A 20087-nucleotide genomic window follows, 5' to 3' on the forward strand; every position below is an offset into this window, starting at 1 on the left:
GGAGAGGGCTGGTTTCGTGGGCACTGGGGGGGCTCTGCCTCGTACTCCTCTCGGGGATGCTAGAAGGACCCTGGAGTTGATCTCGGGTGTGCCAGAGCTTCGGTGCGAGACACCAAAGAGCAGAACGGACGGGAGTGTGTGCAGGAGATCTGGCCAAAGCTGAGAGTGTGCTGAGCGATCCCGGGGGTGGGTGCGGGCCCCGCCGCCCTAGGAGAGCGGGCGGAGTGGGTGTGGGTGTGTGCGCGCGCGTTTGCGAGACCCGCGGCCCGGGCTGCGCGTGAAGCACAGGGTCCATAGGCGTCCTGAGGGCACGCTGGAGAAAGGGCGAACGCGAGGGGGCCACGCGTGCCAGTGCGGGCGAGCGTGCCAGCGGGGGGTAGGACGCCTGCTTGCGCGGGGCTAGTGGGAGTGGGGGCTCACAGGCCTGCGCGGGCGAGCGTGCCCCCGCGAACGTGCCGCGCGTGCCAGGCGCGGGAACGTGCCAAGGTGGGGGCGCGCGGGGGCCGAGGCGGGGAGGGGGGTCGTGGCGCGCTGCCGCGGAGGCGCGGGGAGACAAGGCGAGAGGGGGAGGGGAGCAAGGGCGCGCGCGGCCGAGCGGGCGCCCGCGGTCACATGGGCGAGGGAAGGAGGGAGGGAGCGCGCGAGGGAGGGAGGAGGATGGGGGGGTTAAAGCCGCGGAGAGCCGAGGAGCCGGTGCAGAGCGGGCGGCGGCGGCAGTGGAGGCGGCGGCTCCAGCCGGCGCGGCGCGGGGCTCGGCAGTGGGATCCGGCCGCGGTGCTCGCTCCGCGCTCCTGCCTCGCTCTCCGCCTGCAGCGGCCGAAGGGCGCGGCGCGGAGCCCGGGTGGCTCGAGGGCGCGGTGAGTGTTCCGTGGCCGTCTGCGCGAGGCTAGACCCTCGAACGCTCAGGCGGACAGACCCGCGGACCCGCGGCCCTCGTGCGCGCGGGTAGAGAGAGTGAGGGGACACGCGTGGACCCCGCGATCGGGGGAGGTAGGAAAGTTCATGAGAAACTTTGCCCGCAAACTCGGGGGCGGGGGCGCACGAGCAGCAGCCCCCCACGTCCGGGAGTACCAGGGGTTGGGCGTGGTGGTGTTGGTGAAGCTGGGCAACCGGCTGGAGGGAGGTGGCCAGGGCGGTTGGTCCTAGTGTCCCTGTTCTTCCCACCCTTGAGCAGCATGCACGGGGTCTGGGAAAATTCTAGAGCTGGGGGATTTCAGTGCCCCCCCCCCCACGCACCCAAAGCTTGCTTCTTTTTCGGAGAGAAAAAAAAATCTGCACTTGAAAGTGCCCGGGAGTGTAAAAGGATGGCTGCGCTTCTTCCAGTGCCCAGGTCTCCGTGTGAATCCGCATGTGTTGTGTGTGTGTGTGTAGGTATGATCCTGCTGTGGTTTTCTCATGAGTCCGCCTAGATGTATCTCCACGCAGTGAGTCCCCTTCAGTGTGTCTCTTTGTAAGTCCTCTGGTTTGTGTGATTCCATGACTGTGGCATACCCCCAAGCGTCTCTTCTGTGAGTCTGCCCATGTGTGCCTTCTCCGGTGCGGCTGGGTGTCCCCAGGTTGTTCAGAGTAGTGTATCTCCCGGTGCGTGGGGGGCTGGGCCGCGAGGAGGTCACCAGACGGACAGCTCTCCTCGACTCCTCTGCCGAGCTTCTCCAGCGTCTAGCTCGCTGGCTCCCCGGGCCCCCTCCCCCTCCAGTAGCTTCAGGCGGGCAGGACTATTTCACGCCTTGTTGAAAATTCAGGATTTTCTTTCTTTCTGTCTAGTCTCTCTGTTTGAGAATTCATCCCCCCTCACCCCCGCATGTATGTATGTATGTGTGTGTGCAAGCGTGTCTGGCACCTTATCTTGTCGGCCACACTGGGTGTGGGTCTGTATTCTGTGTCTTTAACACAAGTTGTTGTGCCTGTGATATATTTGTGTCTGAGTCACAGGATGTATTTGTGTGCCATATTCACCGAGGTGGGAAGAGTTGGGAATACTGAGTGTGTTTGTGCATCAGTTGTGGGTTCTGGAGTGAAAAATAGGGTGTATTTTTGTGCATCTAACCAGGGTGTCTGTCATTACGTGGAGATGCAGGGCTAGCTTGGATCTGGGAGGTGACCGAACGGTGAGTTTCATGTTTTGCCCCTATCTCCACTCTCACAGCCCACACAAATCCTTTCTGTCGGTTCCTGCAGCTCTAGGAAGGATTAAGATGGAGCTAAAGGTTCAGCCCCTGTCAGAACTGATACTCCAGTTGGGACTGAGTCTACCCAAAGAGTAAGAGTTTAAAGTTCACACTCAAGACTTCCTGGGGTTCTGGAATTCACACTCTGATTCACACTGGAACACTTAAACTCCTTCCAGAGACTTGGGGGATTACACTCATGGATTTGCATTCAGAATCACACCAGGACAGCAGGGTTCACGTTCAGATTTGCATTTCCTTCCTGGGGTTTGCTCTCCTATTGGGTCTGCTCTCATGTGGGGCTCATACTTGCATATATATCTCTACCCTTTAGCTTGTGGGTTTACGTGGAGACTTAGAGCTAGCCCACGGAAGCTCGCTGGGGCTCAAGGACTAGTACTTTGACTCCTCCTAAAACCATTGGAGCATCTTCAGATTGACGCTTTTATTCCGAGGTTCTGGCTCACAGAGATTAGAGGCATGGGACCCAGCCAGGGGGATGGCGCACGCCTTTAATCCCAGCAGAGGCAGATGCGTCTCTGTGAGTTCGAGGTCAGCCTGGTCTACAGAGCAAGTTCCAGGACAGTGAGGGCTGTCAGGGGGTGCAGCGGGGTTGGGGGGACAGCCCATTTGTGAACTCGAGGACTCTTTTGGGACTCTGCGGTTCGAGTCAGGCCCACATGCTCTGTGGCATTTGCTTTCTGACTTTCATCTCTGCTCACATTCAGATTCAGCAGTGCTCATATGAGGACCTTTGGTTCACACTCAGATTCACATGGGGAATCGAAGCATTGAACTTGAGGGGGGTAGCCTTGGACTCACACTCAGACCCACAGAAGGATCTGAGAGCTCCTACTCAGACTCATAATAGAACTCATGTGCCCACACTACGGATTCTCTTTCTGTCCTGTAGATCGAGTAGACCGTAGCGCAGGGACGGAACACTTGGATCTACGGAGACACCGTGGGGTTAACATTCATCCTTAAAAAGGGAAGCTTGGACTCACACCCAGACCGACCGCCTCGAGGGCCAAGAGCTCACACTGTTTAACAGGGAACTGTCTGGGGCTCCCAGGACTCAGTTGAACTCTCTGTGCTCACTTTCTGACCCCCTGGGGCCTACAGTCCAGCACACCTCAGGACCTTAGTTCTTGGGTCTCCAGCACTGCCAGAGAACCAGCCAAAGGAATAAACAAAAGAAACCCACACTCGGGCTGCAGAGTTCTCACTCAGACTGACGTTAGAGCCGGGTGCTTACACAAAACTCATACTTCTGTCCTGTGGCTCGTACTCAGACCCTTACTAAGAGTGCGATGTTCACAGTTCCGGTTTGGAACATAGACTTAGTCACGTGTGTGCTCGTGTCTTTCTTCGGGTTGTGGTGCTGCATCAGGGCAACCGAGGCAGCGGAAACAGAGCCATCCTGAAGACTGGATGAAGATGGGGCATACTTTTGGTTACGGTGGTGAGAAACGCTGACTGGTCAAGCCTCCCTAGCAGCCTTCCACAGCCAGCTAAGCCCTCGGTGTCTGAGTGGTTTGTTGGTACGAGGGTCAGTGAACCGTCAGATTCCTTCATGTGCCATGGACATGCTCCTCAAATAGTTGTGGGCACCACTTCCCTGGAGGAAAGGAGCGGGGTGAGGTGGGGGCAAATGAGGCTCTTGTCCTCCCCAGACATCCCTCCCTCAACCCACTCATCCTGGGGGGGGGGATGGGGTGCACCAGGAAAGTTCCCAGGTGCTGCATTTGTGATGCTAAGAGAGGAGAACCGCCTGTCCTTCTCTTTCTACCTCTGCTCGCTGGGAGAAGGGCAGGGGCCATGTTGTTCGTCTCCTGGCTCCAATGTTTACCCAGGAACTCTCCCCCCCTCTTCTTCTCCCCCGCCACCCGTGCACGCTCCCTGAAAGAACAGTAGCCCTAGGGAGTCTGGGTTGCAGCCAGCCCTGGGACTTTACCTGCCTTAGAGAAATGATCCCAGAGTTCACAAGCCCACTGTGGAGGCGAGTGGGTGGGGCCACCCGAGGCATACTGCCCCCACCCCTAGGAGCTTATACAGTAGAGCCGTGGTCCCTGGAGGGGACACAGCAGGCTGAGGTGGTCAGGCTTGAACTGTTCCACAGCCTTGAAGGATGTACCCCTTTGGACACGTGCTCTCCAGCTCCTCTATGGGGGAGGGGGCTCGGAGGCGAGGCGTCCTGCACTCTGCCCCCCCATGGCGAGTTGAAGTGTAAATGAATCGGAAACATATGGAGTGGATTTTCTTTGAAATGCAGATTGGTTGTGGGGGGGGACCATGTGTGCCTGGTTGGGGGGGGTCCCAGAAAGCAAGAAGGCTGAAGTGAACTGACCCCTCCTCCAGAACCATTACCGGGTGGGGGAACTCCCGTGGCCCTGGGTGACCACACCCACATAGGCTCTGGTTTCCTATGGGAAGGGACTATGGGTGGAGGGCAAGGGGTCATTGTCCCCCTTTATCTTTGCAATAGGCAAGGGGAGCCCCTTAAGTATGGGCTGGGGGTCCCCAGAGGCAGGAACTCTGGCTGCCAAAGGGTGAAAGGAGGGGCTGGGGCTACGGCAGAAGCAACTGAAGTTAGACTGTGGTGGTGACTTACCAGGACCTGTGTGGCGGGGGGGGGGGGGGGAGGGGGGGAGGGGAAATGGGCTGGAGAGCCCCTGAACCTGTGGGACAGATCTCCCAGAGCAGCGTCCAGCCAAACCCCTATGTATTCTTGCCTTGCGTAGCTCAGCGAGGTGGTAGAGTTGCCTGTGAACTTGGTGGGCTCTGGGTCTGGCTGCTTCTGCACTGTACCTGTTGTGACACAGATGGGTATATAGTAGGAGAACAGCATCTTTTCTCTTACGTCTAACCAGGTGCTTCTTGTGAGCAGCACTGTATTTGCAGGAAGTAGGTTCTCAATACATGTTGAAGTCTGATTATGGGGAGAAGAGTTTGGGGTTCGAGGCCCAGCAGCTCCTCTATACAGCCCTCTTTGGTCCACAGGGTCTATGAGTGACTTTGCTTAAGAATGAGGGTAGAAATTAGACATTTCTTTCGTTAGGTTTGATTGAGAGCAACAGGACAGTAACCTGGTCCTGAGGCGCTGATTGGAGGTCATTCTGCCCCTCCCCACCTAGGCGATTTTCTGATGATGGGATAGTGTCAAATGTATCCCCTCACTCCCTGTAGGTCCAGAGAATGGAGCCCAGATCCGAGTCACCAAAACTTGGCTCTGAAGCCTGGTAGCTGTTTCAGGCGGGGTGGACTGTCCATATTGATTATTAATGTCTGAGAACACAGCATTTGGACCTTAGAAGTACTCAGTCCTCCTGGATCCTGGGAGTTACGGGGGGGGGGGGGCAGTGTGAGCATGGCTGCACCTGAGATGAAGAGAGAAAAGGAGAGACTCACACCCACGTTACAGTGAGAGTCTCCTAGGGAAAGCTAGGTGGATATGAGTGTGGGGAAACCGAGCATGCTCGGGTGGGAAATGCAGCAGAGACGGAGCCTTTGATTTGTACGGAGCAAAAGTTTATAAAATCAGTTGTGTGAATTAGTCAGACTGTGGCAGCGTTCAGGGCCCTTGGCGGTCATAAACACCACAGGACTCCCTCCTCAGCAGGCCGAGAGCACCCAGAACTAAACATTAAGTTGTCAGTAGGCACCTTTTCAAGTTCTGAGCAAGTGTGTGGTAAGTAAACAGACTCCCTAAGTACCCTCTTCTGAGGCGCTGCGCATCCCTGGCCCTCTTAGCGCAGAGTTCCAGCAAGGGTTTTAAGACCCCCTTTTGTAGACTTCTACCTCACTTCTGACCTCAGGCCTTTGTGTGGCTCTCTCCTCAGAAGGAGGAACTACTCTGCATGGTGGTCCCCAAAAAAAAAGGCAAGGGTCCAGTATCAAAAGGCAGATGCCACGTGACCTTGGCCTGTGACCTTTCCAGGCCCCTCCGTGAAATTGCAGGATGGGGGGGGGGGCTGGGCCCTGGCCCAGGCCTGGAGAGAAGGCAGTTTTGGCACCCATCCAGGCCCCTGACGTCAATGTCTCTCCAAATAATGGAATCAATATTGGGGTGGGGGGGCAAGCGTGAACCAGGCCCCAGCGATTAGAAACAGATCAGCGCAGACCCGCAGCTGATTCTGATAGACATGCTTTGGAGCTTTAGGGTGGGAGGCCTGTAAGGAGGTACACTGGGTGGGGGGGCATAGGGAGGCACTGAAAAGTGGGGAGCCAGAACCACCCAGCATCCAAAGCTGGAGGGTATACAAGTGGTCGGAGCGCTGGAGTGGGGTTTGGAGGTCCCTTGTCCTGGTGCCCCTTTCCTTTGAGACCAAGTGTGGGTGGTGCCGCCTGTCTCTAAACCTATGCCTATAGTAGGCGTGAGAATTCACCTGCCTGCATCTCAGCCTGGGCTCCTTGGCCACATCAGCGTCAGGGTTCTAACACAGGTGTGGGGGAGGTGCGCGTGAGACTGAGTGGGATGACGTCTGCCTTGGCACCTGAGGGCATTCGGCCAAGTTAGAGAGATGGGTGGCCCCCTGCAGAGCGGGAATCTGGCCTGTCAGCTCACATTCTCGGTCTCCTCCTCGAAAGCTGCAGGTGAGGCTGGAGAGGGTCAGGGGTCCGCGGCAGGGAGGGAGGGGGCTGGTCTGGCGGCAGCTGACAAAAAACAGGAAGAAGGGCTGGGGGAGTAGCTGTAATTACAGGGCATTTATTATTAATCAGATGAAATTGCTGGAAGCAGCTGGTGTAATGTGCGTTGCGATACTGCATGCTTCTCCCAACACGCACACACGCACATACATGCCACACACAGGCAGCTTGAGCCTAGCTGGCTTTTTTTTCTAGTGAAGGTCAGATGGCTCTATATCTGTCTGTGTCTGTATATCAGTGCGTATCAGTCTTTGTTTTCGTGTTAGCCTGTCCCCTCTGTGCTATTGTCTCTGTCAAGCTACCTGTCATTCTGCTCGATGTCTGCCTGTCTTCCATCTCCCTCTCTTTGGGCCTTGGTGTGTTGGTATCTGTCACCACCAGCCAGCCTGTCTCTCTAACACACTGTTTTAGTTACTGGCCTTTTCTGGTTAGTGATGTTTCTGGTTTCTGGGCAGGATTCCATGACAGAGTCCCTTTCCTCATGAGCGTGCATTTAGGCCCCTAATCATACCGGAAGATTTATTCTGGGACCTGTTGAGGGAGCAGTCAGACCCTGGATATCTCCTGGGAACTTGTAGAAGGCGAGGGGTCTATTGAGTGGCTAGATTTCATGGGAGCTTTTCGACTACCCTGAACTCCCAGGGCCCTTGCCAGTGGCCAGTTGTGTGATTTGGGACAAGCTGCGTTTGCAGTCTCAGGGTTCTCACGACAGAATAGAAATAAGGCTGTCGCAGAATGCTGTTTTGATGATTCAGCACAAAAATGTAACTTAAGGGGCTTGTGAGATGACTCAGCCTTGAAGAGCTCCTTCCTGCTCTTGCAGAGGATCCGGGTTCAGGTCCCAGCACCCACATGGCTTGTGACTTCCGTTAAGGGAGTCTGATGCCTCTACTGATTTCTGCAACTTCCTGCATGCATGTGATACACATACATATACACACCTAGCATGCACACACATGACACAAGTTAAGGGCTGGAGACAGGACTCAGTGGTTATTAAAAGCATTGCTGCTCCCACAAAAGACCCAGGACCCGCATGCGGCTCATGTGGCCCTGGAACTCCAGTCCCAAGGGAATCTTCCGAGGTCCAGGATTATGCACACTCACATGGTGTGCACAAATGCAGGCAGAATACTCAGACACATGAAACCATAAAGCAGACAGCTCTACAAAAAGTAAAGGAAGATGCAGGCCAGTGGTGGTACATGCCGTTAATCCCAGCTCTCGGGAGGCAGAGGCGGTCAGATCTCTGTGAGTTCGAGGCCAGCCTGGTCTACAGAGCGAGTTTCAGGACAGCTAAGGCTACATAGAGAAACCCTGTCTCAAGAAAAAAAACACCAAAAATTTATAAAAAGGAAGAATATCTGTAAGTTAAGCTGGGTGTAGTGGCACATACTTTTGGGGGGCAGAGGCAGGAAGCTCTCTTGAGAATTTTAGACAAGCCTGGTCTGTGTAGTAAGAGCCTGTCTGAAAAACAAGAAGTCAGAAGTCAGTTAAGGACTTAATATAAAGTCTTCCGTGCCAAGCCCCTGAGCAGTTCCTAGCTGGCGGGCCACGAGTGTAACTCGGTGAGCGTGCATCCTAGCACCGGTTCCCCGGCACTGCAGGCATGAAGAACTAATACTAGCTGTGTGTAGCTCTGGAAAGGCACTGTGTAAATGGGTGGGAGCCACAGAGGCAAGCTGGTAGAAATAAGGCTTCAAAAGGGGGTACTGACTCCACCCTAGGCTCCAGGAGTGATCAGCTCCACATTCTTGTCCAAGTTATTTAACATCTTTGAACACCAGGTTACTTTTTAGCTGTCAAGTGGCAAGACTATTAGCACCTAGCTCTTGAGAGATCACCAAGAGGGGATGGTGCAGATGAGCATAGCCTTTCCTGGCACTTGGTAGATGCTCAGCAAATTGTAGTGAGGATGGAGAGGGTATCAGAATGATGCCACAGTGCTCGGTGTGTGTGTGTGTGTGTGTGTGTGTGTAAGCGTGCGTGTATATCTGCACAGGCGCGTGTGGCGGGGAGGTCCTTCCGTCTGAGCCCTGCGTGTGTGGGAATTTGTGGTATGTATCTGTGAGTGGTGTCAGGCCTGCCTTGTGCCCTTTGTTTGTCCCTGTGGTTTAGAACTGAAGTCAGCGAGGAAATGGTAGAGGAACGCTATACAGTTTTCTTCTCTTCCAGGCATATCTGCTTCTTGCAGATATATGATAATAACAGCTAGCTTGCAGGGACGGGCAGTGCTGGGGAACCCACGCTAGGTGCACACTCTCACAGAGCTGTAGACTCAGCTCATCCACTGGCAATGGCTCAGGCTCTTGTTTCAGCAGACACCCCAAGTCCTACAGTTACGTTTTTGTGCTGAATCACTAAAACAGTGCTCCAAGGAAACCCTGCTTCCCTTTCCCAGATAAGAACCCCGAGATGGCCAGTCTCCCCTTCAGTGGGCCTCTGAGGATGGAAGGAGCTACATGAGACCTGACCTGTGTCCTTTGCCCTTCTAGAGACCTGCCACATCATTTTGTCCTCTTGGTGTTGGAAGTCCCGGGAAGAGTTTGGTCTGGAGAGGAGGATAATATTGATGTGCCTGCAGTACAACTGGTGTTGAAGAGGTAGGTGCTGAGAGCCCAGGCGGGGCTGGAGGCCTTTCACGCCCCTGGTTTAGACCCCGAGAAGGAAAGGGACATGTCCCCTTCCACACAGGAAAGGGCACCACTAGGTCAGAATACACTTCTTCGCCAGAGGATCCGAAGGCCGGATTTAGGACCGCTTGTTGCTGTCTTCGTGTCTTCCACATCCTTCTCCCCCCTCAACCATCTCCCTGGCCCTCAGGGAGCAGCTGAGCTAGGAGGAGGTGGACCAGCAGGTGGGAAGGCCCCAAATCTTCTGAACCTGACTCCCCTTGCCTCTCATTCAAGCCAGGCAAGGCCCCTGGATTGGCAGCCCCGGGGTGGGGGCATCTGAGGAATTGAGGCACTGAAGCGGAACGGAAGGGCCTATTGTCCAAAACCCGCCAAAGGCCTACAAAGGCCAGAAGCCCACAAAGGCCGGCTAGGCTTTTCATCTCAGTTCCCAAACAGACTGGCCATTTTCCCGGCTTGGGGCGCTGGGGGGGGTGTAGGTTGCCTGGGGGGGTGTTGCTTGCTGGGGAGCGGGGGAGCGGACACCAACCCTTCAAAACCAGGAGTTCATGTTAAGGATGTTATTAAGTGGGGTATCCCAATGTGGCGGGACATTTGATCACACTGCAATTCAGAGTGGCACATGGGCTTACAGGGAACTTAGGTGGTTCGGGGGCCCAGAAGAGGAAGGAAGATGGCTGTAGTGTTAGGATCCAAGGAAGTGGGTTAGGCCTATGTTAGCAGCTCTTATTGGGAGGGGCTAGGAAATGGACTTGCAGAATAATAAGTGATGTTTTGGGTGTACCCGGGAATCTGATGTTCTGTGAGGACAACAGACTGCTGGGCCATCAGAGGACATAATTCATACCCCTCCCGATTGGGAGCCCTGTAGGAAGCTAGGAGAGAGCCTTGAAGAGGAGATGGTGGTGCTCAGGAGAAAAAAATGAGCTCCCTGCAGCAAGAGGGACTGAGGCCAGACAGCAGGAAGGACTTCCTGCCAGTGAACAGTAGCTCAGATGCCCTGACCCTGTCCCTGGGGATCTCGGAGGATCGCAGAGAGCAGGGGAGCTGGAGACACCCCAGGGGCTCAGGCTGCAGCAGCTTCTGTGGGGCTGAGGAGGGAGGGCTTGGCAGTTCTGTCCTCCCTCCCCCAACAGCACCTCCAGCCCCGCTTTAAAAACAGTTTTCTAATTTAACAAAGTGGATGAAAAACTGTTTTTGGAAATAAAAGATATGTGCTGTCTCCCAGGCTAGCACTCAGCCCTTGCAGAGAGCCTCTCCCTGGGTCTCCGCTGCTGCTGGTGTCTGCTTTCCCCTCTGTCTTTTTGTGTTTGTTTCTGCTCGGCAGCCCCCACCTTTGCTATGGCCTCCCATCACCTCTCTCCATCTCGGCCTCCACAGGAGTCTTACCCTTAGTCTTCTCCCCTCTCAGTCCTCTGCATCCTCTCTCTCTCTCTCTCTCTCTCTCTCTCTCTCTCTCTCTCTCTCTCTCTCTTCTCTCTCTCTCTCTCCTCCCTGTCTCTCTCTTCCGGGCGTCTCTCCCCCTATTTGTCTCTGTCTCCCTGCCCGTCTCAATCTCTGTCTCACTCCACCCCCCCTTCTTCTCCCCCAACCCGAGCTCTAAATGGGTCTATTTAAAACGCCCGACGCTGCCAAGTCAGAAAAACGTCTCCTGATAAAGCGCATTAGGCGGAGGGAGGGAGGAGGGGGGAAGGAGGGAGCGGCAGGCGGACAGATTGATCCAAGCCCGTAACCCCATTAATCAGGCAGCGTGGATCCCCCTCCCTCCCCCGACTTCAGCCCCTTCTAAGCTAAAAGCCCCTTAAATATTTATCACCCCTCCCCCACGGGGGCGAGGGGAGGGGCATGTGGCCCTTGGTGAGCATCCCCGGCTGCCTGGTCCATCCCCGTGCCAGTGTGTGCAAACGTGTTCATGTGCTCCCGTGTACATGCGTGGGTGTGCGAGCCTGACCGGCCCAAGGCCTAGTTGCTGTCTTGGCCCGCTACTATGTGAGTAGCTGAGTCCTTTGGGTAGCTTTCTGGTACCCTAGGAGCTTGGCCCTCCTGAATGGGGCTTGGGCAAGTAGAGCAAGAAGTGTGTGTGGGGGTCATTGGAGTGGAAGTCCGGTGGCCTTTACACTGTCCTTCCAGAGTGCAAAGCAGTCAATAGGGCTCAATTTCTCCACTCCATCAGATTCCCAGTGCACGTAGTTAACTTAGGAGAACAGTCCCAGGCCCAGTTTCCTGAAGTGCACAGTGGAAAGCAGGCTGAAGGCTGAAGTCTCCCCTTTGCTTCGAGGGCAAAATTATGGCTGGGAGTTGGGGATGTCTGCCATTTCCTAAAAAATGCAGATAACCCGGGCTTCGGCAGGTCCCCATCACTCCCAAGAGAATAGGAAGGTGGCCCTGAGCTGGGATCAGTCGCGCGCCTCCCTGCTAGCTGATACCCGGGCAGCAGGGGTCAGCCCCGAGCCCCCACATCCACGCCGCGATTGGGGGGAGCGGGACCCGCCACCCCCGACTGTGCCAAGGGTCCCCACCCCTCCCCCAGCATCAAGTGCCACATCTCCTCCTGACTCAGACAATTAGATTCAAAGGATGACCTCACTGCATGCCGTCCCTCACTTGCTGCCTCGGCTCGCTCGCTCGGCTCCCGGCGCGCTGCCTCCCCCTCCCGGCCCGCTCGCCGCCCCGCTCGCCCTCTCGCTCGCCCGCTGGCTCCGGCGCGGCCGTGGCGCTCCTGCCCGGCCCCTCGGGGGTGGGGAAGCCCTGGGGACCGATGCCCGCGGGCTGTCGGGCGGACCCACGGAGCGCCGAGTACCGGCCGGGCGCCTGCGCGGGGACCCAGGTCAGTGCGCGCGGCCGCGGGGCCGAGAACTTGTCACCCCGCCGCCCCGCCGCGGCGAAGACGCCCCCGCCCGCGCCAGCCCGCCAGCCCGCCAGCCCGCCGCGGCGCTTCCCGCTCCTTCCTCGGCCCCCGCCCCCCGCGGCTGCTCGGCGCTCCCCCTGCCAAGCTGTCTCTCTTCTCTGCGCCTTCTCCCCAGCCCCCCTGCCTCAGCAGCCGGTGGGAGGGACTGGGACTTCCTGAGGTCTCAGGGATGGGGCCGGGGCCCATTGGCTGCAGGCGGACCAGGCCTCTGAGAGGGGAGGGGGCTCTGGCTGCATCCATCGGCCTGGGGGAGGGGGCTACCGAGAGGGAGGCCTAGGCAGTGGGGGTGACATCTAGACAGGGGATGAGTTCCTGATATCTCTCTTCTCTCACATCCTGTGGGCCTCTTGCCTAGTTTCATTTGATCCCCGAAGCCTGGCTTCATTCGTCCACACCTCCCAGCTCACTGTTAGTCCCCAGTGCCTGGCCTCATTTGTCCACACCTCCTAGCTCGGTGAAGTCCCTAGTACCTGTCTTCATTTGGCCCCAGTGCCTACGTTCTTGGGCGCCCTGTCCCATGACTCCCTTATACCCCACTGCCTGATTTCTTTTGTGCCTCGTTCCTTCTGCTTTCCTCAATTGGTGATCACCTGGCCTTTGTGGGATTGCCCTGCATCGTTGGTTTCCTTCCGGTATTGTATTGTCCTGGTGTCTGCTCTCATGCCTAGCTAGGGACCGTTGCAGGCTTGTCCACAGCTAGAGTGGCAAGTGCTAGGAATGTCAGCAGCATCCCGGCTTGTTCCAGGTTGGGGACTGGCCAGCTCAGCCTGGATTCCATTCTGCCCGGACTGTGACTTAAGACCTGGTGTCAGCTCCGGTGATAGGAGTTGAGGGTGGAACTCCTGTGCCCAAGAACACTTTAGGACTCTTGTTCTCAGTGGTTGGTTGGGCGAGCACCCAGGTTTCTGCTGAGCACCTGTCTCCACCTCACTTTGGGCTTCCTGACAGTCAGAAGAGGGCTTGGGTGTGATTGTTTAGGTAAAGACATTTTCGTTTTCTTCCCCCTCTCCTCCTCTCACGGAGGCCAGCTCATTGGATGCATTAGCGACAGGGACAGGTAGGGAGCACCATGTGCGGACGGGGGAAGGGATGGATCCTTAGAGGGAGACCTGTTGCTCTTAGCCTGGAGAAGTCCTGGAGGCAGAAGGGCCTGAGGCACAGGCAGCCTTCCTGGTTCTCCCTCCATCCCAGAATGCTGTGGAGAGCTGGGCTGGAGGAAGAGGAGCTGGCTGGGAAATAACTCTTGGCCTTCACCTTTTAAAAGAAGGGAACCCTCTCCTCCCTTTTCGCCGTCCTGACTTCAGCAGCTTTGCTTTCTCTCCTTCACCCAAGCACCTCCAGGGTCCAGTGTGTGTGTTTGCCTGTGAGCATCTGTGTGTTTCCCATTGTGAGGACAGCAGGCTGGGGGTGACCAGGGAGCTCTGGGTTTCTGGAGGTAAGGGTGGCGTCTGCGTGGAAGGTTGGCAGCTCTGAGTGTGATGGCATCCATGTGTGAAAGGGGAGTGTTCTCTGTGAGGGAGTCTCTGTGTGCAACTGTGACTTTAGTGTGTGTGTGTGTGTGTGTGTGTGTGTGAGAGAGAGAGAGAGAGAGAGAGAGAGAGAGAGAGAGAGAGAGAGAGAGAGAACCAGTGTATGAAGCTGTGGCAGTGGGTGTCCACAGGGAGGCCATGATATGCAGTTGTGATAGCAAACTGAATGTTTGTGTGTGTGTGTGTTTGTGTGTGTGTGTGTGTGTGGCTCCTGGGAATGTATGCGGGGTGCTGGCTGTGTGTATGTGGAGATGGGGCCTTGGGAAGCTCTGGAGGTGACTTTGAGAGCCCTCTAGCATGTGTTTTGTCTTGGGATAAGGTGAACAGTGGGTCCTGTGTCACCCTGCGCTGCTGGTGTGTGTGAACATGTGGGTGTGTGTATTCATGCCTGTGTTTACCATCAGGAACAGATTGTGAGGAGTAGGGAGGGGGAGGGAGGGTGGCTTGCTCTTACCCAGCAGACCAGAAGGTTTTTCAGAAGGAGCATGCATGGTACACGTGCGTGCAAAGGGGGCAGAGAAAACAGAACATTGTTCCGTAAGGAAAAAGAAACTTCTTCCCCCACCAACTCTGGCTCTGCCAAAAACACCATCCTCAGTTCTTCCCATTAAAAATTCCTGCTTCACATGCCCTGCTGGGTGTGCGTGCGTGCATGTGTGTCTGCATGTGTGTGAGATGTGCATGCTTACATGCAGGGACTTCTTTTCTGAGGGGGAGTGAGTTTTGTTGTGGTGGTGGTGGTTTTGTTTTTTGTTTTGTTATAGGGTCTCTCTACCTAGTCCTGGCTGTTCTGGAACTTACTTTGCAGACCAGGCTGGCTTCTAACTCAGTGGAGATCTGCCTGCCTCTGCTTCCCCAGTGCTGGGATTAAAGGTGTGTGCCACCATGCTCATGTGTGTTTGTACTATGACAGTGATCTGGCAGGGGTGAGGGTGGGGGATGGTAGAGATGCTGAAGCAAACAGGTCTGTGAATTCGGTCCCAAGTCTGAAGCGCTGTTTTGTTCATCCCGCCTCCATGGAGGGCACTGCCTGTCTCTTTCCTGCTGCCACACTTGCAGACCCTTTCTCTCCTCCTGCCCTGGCTACAGAGTCTTCCCTCCTCCCTCCTGCTTTGTCCATCCCCCAGGGATCATGGCATTCTGGCCATCTGACCTCCTACTGCTACTGTCTCTCCGAAGGAGCAACACCCACCCCTCACAACCCTTCACCCAACCGTGGGCCTTTCCTAGGTGGAGGGGTCCCCCTGATTCTCCTGGGATCCATAGACTGGACTGGGCTTGCAGAATAGGGAGTTTGTCACTTGTGCCTCAGATTCAATGAAGCTGTCCAGAGCATGTGCCCTAAAAAAGGACATGAATTCACCTGCCCTGTGCTGCTCTCCATGTGAGAGGCAGGGACTGGAGCCATTGACTTCTGAAGGAAAAAGCTCAGACCCTCTGCACATAGAGGGCCGTTTGAGCACAGCTCCCAGGGCTCCAAGTGGACCTCTGCACCTGGGCACAGGCTGGTGGTTGGATTCCCATCTTCCCGAGACATCTCCAGCTGCTCAGCCAGGCTCATCATGTGAGGGCCCCAGGCTCCCCCAACATGCCTGCACACACGTGCAGCTAGCAGGGCACGCACATGCTGAACTCAGGGTCCCCACGGTACAAAAGGCTGGTGGGGGGGAGCACTTAGAGTCCAGGCTGCTGCCAAAATCCATCGGAATCTGTGTGTCGCCCCCCCCCACAGGCCCTCATCTCCGGCTGTGGAGGTCACAACAGCAGGTGCGGATACCCACCCCCCAACTCACTCACATTGGGCTGCCTCCTTTGCTACCTCAGCCAGCGGCTGGGGCTGGGGGATTGCTCCCCCTGCCTCCTTCCTGCCCAACTCCCCCCCCCCCCGCACTGGTGTTCAGCTTGTCCTGCCCCTTCTAAGGAGGAGGGCACGTGTAATGGTGTGGCATCTCCCCCTCCCCAGTACTGACGCTTGCTCCATAGTGGGAGGGGGTGTGGCAGCCCAGAAGGAGAACAAGGCTTGAATTCCAACTTCAGTCACAGCTTCTGGGTCCTGGGTCCTTTGAGGTGGTAAGCCCTAAGAGATGAGAGGAAGAAGAGGTCTAGATTCAAAAGGAAGGGAAAAGACAGAGACAAGAGAGTCAGAAACACAGGAGGGAGTCAGGCTGTGTTGAGCTGGCCCCTGACCTGTGCCCTCCCCTTCCCTGGTGAGGGGACCTGCAGACCAACTGCCAGGAGCCAGGCCTCCTTCCTTGACCTAGTCCCCACCCCCCTCAGCCTGTGAACCATTCAGGCCTCCACACCAGCCCCACCGCCCACACTGTCCTGGTTGTCTAGGCCTGGTGGGATCTGGGGCCTCCCAGCCCTGACTCCCCCTCCCCCTCCCAGAGCTTCCTGCCCTGTCTCTCCCAAGCTCCCTCTTGTCCAGGACAGGGCTCGTTTTTTCCCTGCTCACCCTATCCCTGTCCCTGTGTCCACTCTTTTCCTTGCCCCACCCCAATGTCTCCACAGGTCGGAGGCTTACTGACTCCCAGGCGTTTGAATCAGTTTCCCGTGTGTGTTTGACTCATGCGTATACATAGGACTGTTAGGGCTGTTGTGAGAAGATGAGGCAGAAATGGAGAACCAGTGTACCCTTCCTGCTCATCCTGTGGGAGTTTGGAGTCTGGAGTTGTCGAAGGGGACAAGAGGCTGTGAGAGAGTCCCTCAGCCCTGGACTGGGCACTGAAAGGAGTCCTGGCCAGTGACCACTGAATCTCAATTACCCAACTTGGAGATGGATTGGTAACCTTGCTTTGAGGTCACTGCAGGAGACCGCCCTTCTTCTCTGTCAAGGCCAGAATGAACATTCCTGACTCTCCTGCCAGCCTCCACCCAAAGCTCAGGACACGCTACTGCAGATCAGCACTCACAACTGAGGCTGAGACACAGTCAGCGGTGCTCCTAACCCCCACCCCAACCTGCTTTTGGCAGGGATTCCCCAAAGTTCTGGCTGTTGCTCTACAGGCATAATAGGGGCTTTCCAAAGGACCTCCCCAAGATTGTACCTTTAGGTAGGTAACAAGTGAGGTGGGGTCATAGGACAACTGGGACATTACTGAAGCTGGTAAGAGTAGTCTTAGGGTCCTGGATCCTAAGCCAGACTCCAAAACTGGGTAACTGAGATCCCCAGGGTGGAGCTTGTCACTGTGTCTGGCAGTATTACTAATGGTGACTGTCAGCCTCCATGAGCGCTAATATTTCTGTGAACTGGTATCATTCCGTATGTCACTGAGTCTGTCAACATCTCTGTGTCACCATGTGCTACTCTGTGTGACTGTATCCATCTTAGCAGGTGTTAGTGCATTGTTGGTATTCTTGTGATTGTCACTTACTGCAACATTGTTACTGTGATGACTGTCAGCATCCTTGTGTGTCATTTTGAACAGTGCATTTTACAATGTATCATTTCACATTGCAATTGTATCATTTTCACAGATTTATTTTCACTGTGTGATAGTATCTTGTGTCCCACTGGGGCAGTGACACTAAATTGGGCCCTGGGATTTGTCTTATATGTCACTTGTATGTATAAATAATGATGACCCTGGGGTTCCATGTGAGAAGTGCTGGGAACCTGTTCTTTCTGTTAGAACACTCTGTCCATCTTTTTCGGGGGCTGACATCTTCAAATGATCCATAAGGGAGCCTAGGCCAGCATCCTTCCTTCCCTGGGGTTGTATGACATTTATCATCTACATCGATCCTAGACTCACGGAGTATGGACTTGGAAAATTCCTGGGAAAGAGCAGGTGGTGTTGGGTTCTGGATGCCTCTGGCTGCAGTCTCCCCATTTGGAGAGTGGGCCTTCCTGGGACTTTGGGGAGAGGTGGGAGCCGAACTTTCCTGAGTCCTTTTGTTGTTTTGTATCAGCTGGAGCAGAGGGATGAGGGTTTATTTCACCCGTTTCCTAGAGGCTAGGCTTCCAGATCCCCAGTGGGAATCCTTCCAAGCGGAGAAAGAACCTGTCCTGGCTGCTGCATTGACCAGCTCCAGGAGATCATCCTCCAGATGATCCAGGGTGGGCAGAGAGAGCCTTTGCGCCTGTCTTCCCTTTGCCCTGGAGTATCTGCAGTTCCCAGTGTGCCCTGTCTTCCTCCCTCTATCTCTTCTTCCATGCCAGCCTCCGTTCCTTGTCTGTTGAAGTATCGGCTCAGCACTCTGTCTCACCATGCCTGTTCCCCTACCCAAGGCTTTCCCATTTCTGTGTGCCCAGACCCTGCAGTGTCTGTCTTGGTACCCCACCCCCACTCTGCAGCACTAGCTTGCTCACTAGCTCGCTGCAGCACCCGTCTCCTGTGGCTGCAGCCCCGTTGGCCCAGGGCCCGGCCCTTACAGTAACTCATCGGGCTGATGGAGGCGACTTTGATGAAGAAGTCTCCCCTCCCCCTGTGGGGGCCTGAAAGTGTGTGTGTGTGTGTGTGTGTGTGTGTGTGTGTGTGTGTGCACGCGCGCGCGTGTACATGCTGGGGAGGATGCATGTGTGCCTGTCCTGAATATCTTCCCCTTCCAGCCTGACTGACTAGGACCCAGAAGGAGTAGGGAGCAGAGGTGTCCCTCTCCATACTCTAACCCTCCCTCTGGCTCTACCCTCTCTGCCACTCTGCCTGCCTGCCTGTGTCCTGGTTCTCGTTCCCAGGTGGTGGTCAGTGAACTGGCACCGAGACAGAGGATCTAGGAGAAAAGCATGGACAGATGGCAAAGATGGAGGGGGAGGGTCTGAAGGTTACTTTCCAAGGGTGCATGAGGGTTGTCGCAGGGGGGACCAGGTAGGATTCCAGTCTGTCTCTTTCTCTAGAACCAGCTCTGAATTCTAGCTGACTGGGTTCATTTTGTAACCTGCTAGTTAGGTATCTTTGGTCTTAACCTCCTAGGCCTAAGGAGTGGCTGAAAATGAGGCAGGTTGAGGGTCATAAAGAACCTGGCCAAAAGGTAACCAAGGCTCTAGGAGTCACCGATGTGGAAAAGGAGTCAAGACCACACCGTCAAAGTGTAAAGTGTGCCTGCCGCTATGACCATAAGGACAAGCAGGCTCAGAGGAGTTGAACAATCTGGGGTGGGTTAGCATAGCAGAAGGCAAGTGGGGGCTTTTCCCGTAAAGGAGCTCCCAGGAAGTCAGGTTTACTTCCACCCTAGTTACATCAGCTAATGCCCACCGTCCTCTCCCTTGTTATAGCTGTGGTCTCTCCCGCTCTTCCTCTGGGTGTCTCTGGCAGTATTTCTGATGCTATCTCTGGCTGTGTCCCTGACAGTGTCTCTGGCAGTGTTTTCAGTGGTGCGGATACTTCCTGACTGAGCATCCGGCTGTGGCTCTGGTTCTTTCTCTAGCTTTTTGTCTGAGTGTATGCCTGTTTGTGTCTAGCAATTTCTCTGCTTGTGTGTCAGAGTTTCCCTGGCTGTGTTTCTGACGGTGTCTCTGGCACTGACTGTGTCGCTGCTGCTGGTTTCTTTGCCTGAGCTCTTGCTCTTCCTCGGCTGGGGTCTGGCTGAGCAGCTTGCTGTGTTTTTGGCTGCTTCTCTGTTGTGCTGGCTATACTCTGATCACTTCTCTGTCTGGTTATCTGGCTGTATCCATCGTCTGATGCTCTCGCTGACAGTTCTAGTGTGGAGCTGATTGTTTGGGGCTACGTCTGGTTGTTTGGGCAGTGTTTTTGGCCAAGGTCTACTGTGAGGCTGCCTGGACGTGACAGCAGCCGTGGTCCAGACTGGACCAGTCATAGTATCTGCTGGTGTCTATCTTTGGGTCTCTACTTCTGCATGGTTGACAGCCCCTTGGTTTCTCTCCTTGCTTTGCAAAAGGGAGGTTATCACAGTGAGAGCCTGTACTACAGGAAATGGTTATTTCCCTGCCTCAGATCTGAGCATGTGCTGTGGTGGGGAAATTGGACTGATTCCAGGGGCAGGATGTTAAGTGGGGGAGACCACTAGATTCTGCCTGGTTTCTGGAGACATGTCCTGGATGTACTTTATGTACCTACATAAGTACATGTAGACACTGATTCTCCTGGGCTAGGGGTCCCTGGCTACTGAGATATGAACAGACTTCATTTTCTTTTGATCACTGATACACAATAAAGCCAAAGCTACCTCTGGCTTGGCTCGTGTGACACTGTTTGTACCCTGAGTTTCCCAGAGCCCAGTAGGAGTCTGGGTAGAGGCC

General features: G+C 55.4%; 1 protein-coding gene across 8 annotated transcripts in view; it reads left to right on the forward strand.

Moving 5' to 3' along the window:
* Window positions 1-252: 252 nt before the first annotated feature.
* The window catches only part of Cntfr (ciliary neurotrophic factor receptor), a 37643-nt gene continuing 17808 nt past the window's right edge, over window positions 253-20087 (forward strand). For 2 of the 8 annotated variants that reach the window (XM_075967424.1, XM_075967432.1), the window contains exons 1-2: window positions 669-990; window positions 9314-9421. Coding sequence is in view for 1 of the 8 variants with exons in the window: in XM_075967423.1 (XP_075823538.1) it covers window positions 12210-12278 (69 nt within the window). In the remaining 7 variants the exon portion in view is untranslated. Of the gene's footprint in view, window positions 377-668; window positions 991-9313; window positions 9422-12166; window positions 12279-20087 lie in introns of those variants that run through there. The other 6 variants (XM_075967428.1, XM_075967433.1, XM_075967429.1 and 3 more) reach the window with 5 other exon arrangements.

The sequence above is a fragment of the Microtus pennsylvanicus genome, chromosome 3 (assembly GCF_037038515.1).
Source record: "Microtus pennsylvanicus isolate mMicPen1 chromosome 3, mMicPen1.hap1, whole genome shotgun sequence".
In the NCBI taxonomy this organism is placed as follows: domain Eukaryota; kingdom Metazoa; phylum Chordata; class Mammalia; order Rodentia; family Cricetidae; genus Microtus; species Microtus pennsylvanicus.